This window comes from Polyodon spathula, chromosome 10 (genome assembly GCF_017654505.1).
Source record: "Polyodon spathula isolate WHYD16114869_AA chromosome 10, ASM1765450v1, whole genome shotgun sequence".
In the NCBI taxonomy this organism is placed as follows: domain Eukaryota; kingdom Metazoa; phylum Chordata; class Actinopteri; order Acipenseriformes; family Polyodontidae; genus Polyodon; species Polyodon spathula.
In genome coordinates this window covers 42,997,605-43,000,258 of record NC_054543.1, presented here as the reverse complement: position 1 = coordinate 43,000,258, position 2,654 = coordinate 42,997,605, and the positions used below count along the sequence as shown (strand labels likewise).

Below are 2,654 nucleotides of genomic sequence, written 5' to 3'. Positions count from 1 at the left end.
ATATACCTTATTGCTCCTAGTAATGCTACTGCATTTCAATTATCCTTTTTTTAATTTAAACAAGAGGTGGATGTCTAAGATATGCCTCCCCAAGGTTTAATGCTCCAAATAGGATTGAACTGAGAGAGGATTTCAAACACACGTAGCAGCTTTGTTTCGTAATGCTCAGTGACAGCACTTTGAAATATGTCTTCATTTATTTGCCCCTGTTGTGTTTTATGGTCCAACAGTGGTAGATAACTATGAAATACTGGTATATATTCTTTATTAAAGGTTTCTTTTTTTTAAATAATTTTACTATAAGCTGATGCATGGCTCAACAGTACTTATTAAAAACTGTTTCCAGTAGTTTGTAATAAATTTTGCCAAAACACATTAGGGCTTTATTTTTGTGTTACAGGTACATTACATTTAAAAAGTCGTGGAATTTTGTGTGCATAGGGGCTAATAGCATATATCAATAAGTTAAGTTTGTCTTTGGATTCAAGTATCATCTCAGTTTTTCAGGTTTTAAATTAGTATATGCTACACTGCAGTTAAGTGACAATTAGCTCAAATTACATTTGCAGTAAAACTGTAAATGACGATTTTCTTTTTAATATCCAGCCTTTTAATTAAATATACACTGACCCCTCACTTGATCTAGACATATTCAAGTGTTATATTTCTGCACATAAATAATTTTAGCAAGTCACAGTATAGAAAACATAACGTTTATTGAAATCATGGATGTTTAATAGACGAACACGTTTAAATAAAATCCATTAACATAACCTTGTCCATATATTCGTTTTCTTTTCTTAGTCTTTCTTAATTTGATTTCTTGTTTGTTTTTTGTTTTTTTGTTTTTGTTTTGTTGTTTTTTTTTTAAATAAATACACCACAGACTGTCAAGCAAAATATGGTCACATTCAAACACATGATCTCAAGAGCTACGTCGTTATTACTGGCTATGTGCTGGAACAGGAAGAAATTGACACCTTTGCAGTTTTCCACAAAAATGCATGAAATTAAGCATAAAAGCATAAACGACCCGTAGAGACAGATATTAAAGAGGAGACGTTACAAGTGCTCAATCTTCGCTTATTTAATCGGGATATAAAATGAAGCCAGAGAAAGTGCTGTACTTATTACTGTTTCCTCCATGCGCTTTCCCTCCGTCCAGTTTGACATATATCTCATCCCCAGTGTCTAGGTGAAGGACTGCGCTGTTGCTGGCATAGTCGTAGTTCTGATCGGCGTCCTGTGCAATAGCACTGGCGCGGACCTGAAAACGGCAAACAAGAGTCACAAAGTTTCATGACAAGTGATGGGAATTATCTGTGGTAATTACTATCGAAACGTTATTACCCATATAACTCTGTATGAAAGAAATGGACGACTGTTGTTTAAAATGTAATTAATAAATACATTACTACATACATACATGCATACATCAATAAGGACAAATATCCTGTGGCAATTGTCAACATGTTTTATATATCATTTATATATCATTGCACAAAGGGAAGCGAACTGCTGTAAAGACGTGATTTGCTTGTCTTTTTAATATGACCAACAGGTCGCCTGTGAGAGGATAATAAAGGGTTACTCTGGTTTGAAGCTGTGCGCGCCCGTGTTTTAAAAGGGCTCCTTGGAGTTCAAGCGCTATACAATAACTACAAATTCATGAAGTAGTTTACATTTGAACTAAATCAAACCGCTTTGAACGCTTGTTGAAAAAATGATATTGCTAATTACTATTCAATGTATTTACACATATGTTTGAGAAGTCTACACAGTAACAAAAATGATCGTCCGCCGCATTTTACTACACTAATACGACTGCTAAACCAAACACTTTTCGTGCTGGTCATATACTAACCTGTCCGTTTTTACAAAGGTCTGCCCACATACTGGTTCCATCGCCCCCTCTCATCAGCACATGGTAGGTAAAGAAATAGATCCCAGATACGTGGCAGGTAAACTTGCCCGTAGTTGGGTCGTACTGGTTTCCCAGGTTAGTTACAACATCATCAAACTTAAGAACTTCGTATCCTTCGTGAGGACTCTTCAGACCCACATAAAAAGCTATCTTGGTGCCACTTACTGATGTACTAAGGGCACTTGACTCAGTGCCTCCTGTACCCAGTGTTCCTGGGAACCCAGGTTTTCCAGAGTCCCCCTTTTCTCCGGGAGGTCCTTTTGGACCTGGCGGGCCAGGTTCCCCAGGTGGACCCCGGGGCCCCGGTTTTCCAGGGCGCCCAGGTTCCCCTTTACTAGTCTCCTGAACAAAAGGCGGTGGGGGAGGAATAGCACTCAGATCTTGCATGACTTCCTCTGCTGCACTGCTGGGCTTAGTACTGTAAGGATCACAGATCATCCTGCAAGTTCCCATCATCTCGTAGTGAGCCGAGGTCTTGGAACTCTGGACCAGTAGCGGTATAGCTATAATAAGAACCAACACCATGACGATACCAACCACAGCAGCAACGAGTCGCTTCCTCTGGCAAATTCGAGAAGCAAGCGCTAGAAAATCCGTCTTGCTTTGGGAAGTAATGGTGAAAGGTTGCGAGGGTCTCAAATTTCCAACAGAAAGAGTGGATGAAACAGAGCAACTCTGTTCTTCCAATAAAAACAAATGTATTTTAACCCTAAGCTTGATCTTCCTTATG

General features: G+C 38.7%; 1 protein-coding gene across 1 annotated transcript; it reads right to left on the bottom strand.

The window, feature by feature from the left end:
- Positions 1 to 828: 828 nt before the first annotated feature.
- Positions 829 to 2,654, bottom strand: LOC121322142 (complement C1q-like protein 2). Its single transcript, XM_041261682.1, has 2 exons — positions 1,865 to 2,654; positions 829 to 1,267 (listed from the first exon to the last, which is right to left on the bottom strand). The coding sequence occupies exons 1-2, from the start codon at positions 2,447 to 2,449 to the stop codon at positions 1,088 to 1,090; spliced, it is 765 nt and encodes a 254-aa protein (XP_041117616.1). The 5' UTR covers positions 2,450 to 2,654; the 3' UTR covers positions 829 to 1,087.

Coding starts and splice junctions, on each gene's coding strand:
- LOC121322142 (XM_041261682.1), bottom strand. CDS start 2,449: ATGGTGTTGGTTCTTATTATAGCTATACCGCTACTGGTCCAGAGTTCC. Junction 1,268..1,864: donor ACCTTTGTAAAAACGGACAG/GTTAGTATATGA, acceptor TGCCGTTTTCAG/GTCCGCGCCAGTGCTATTGC.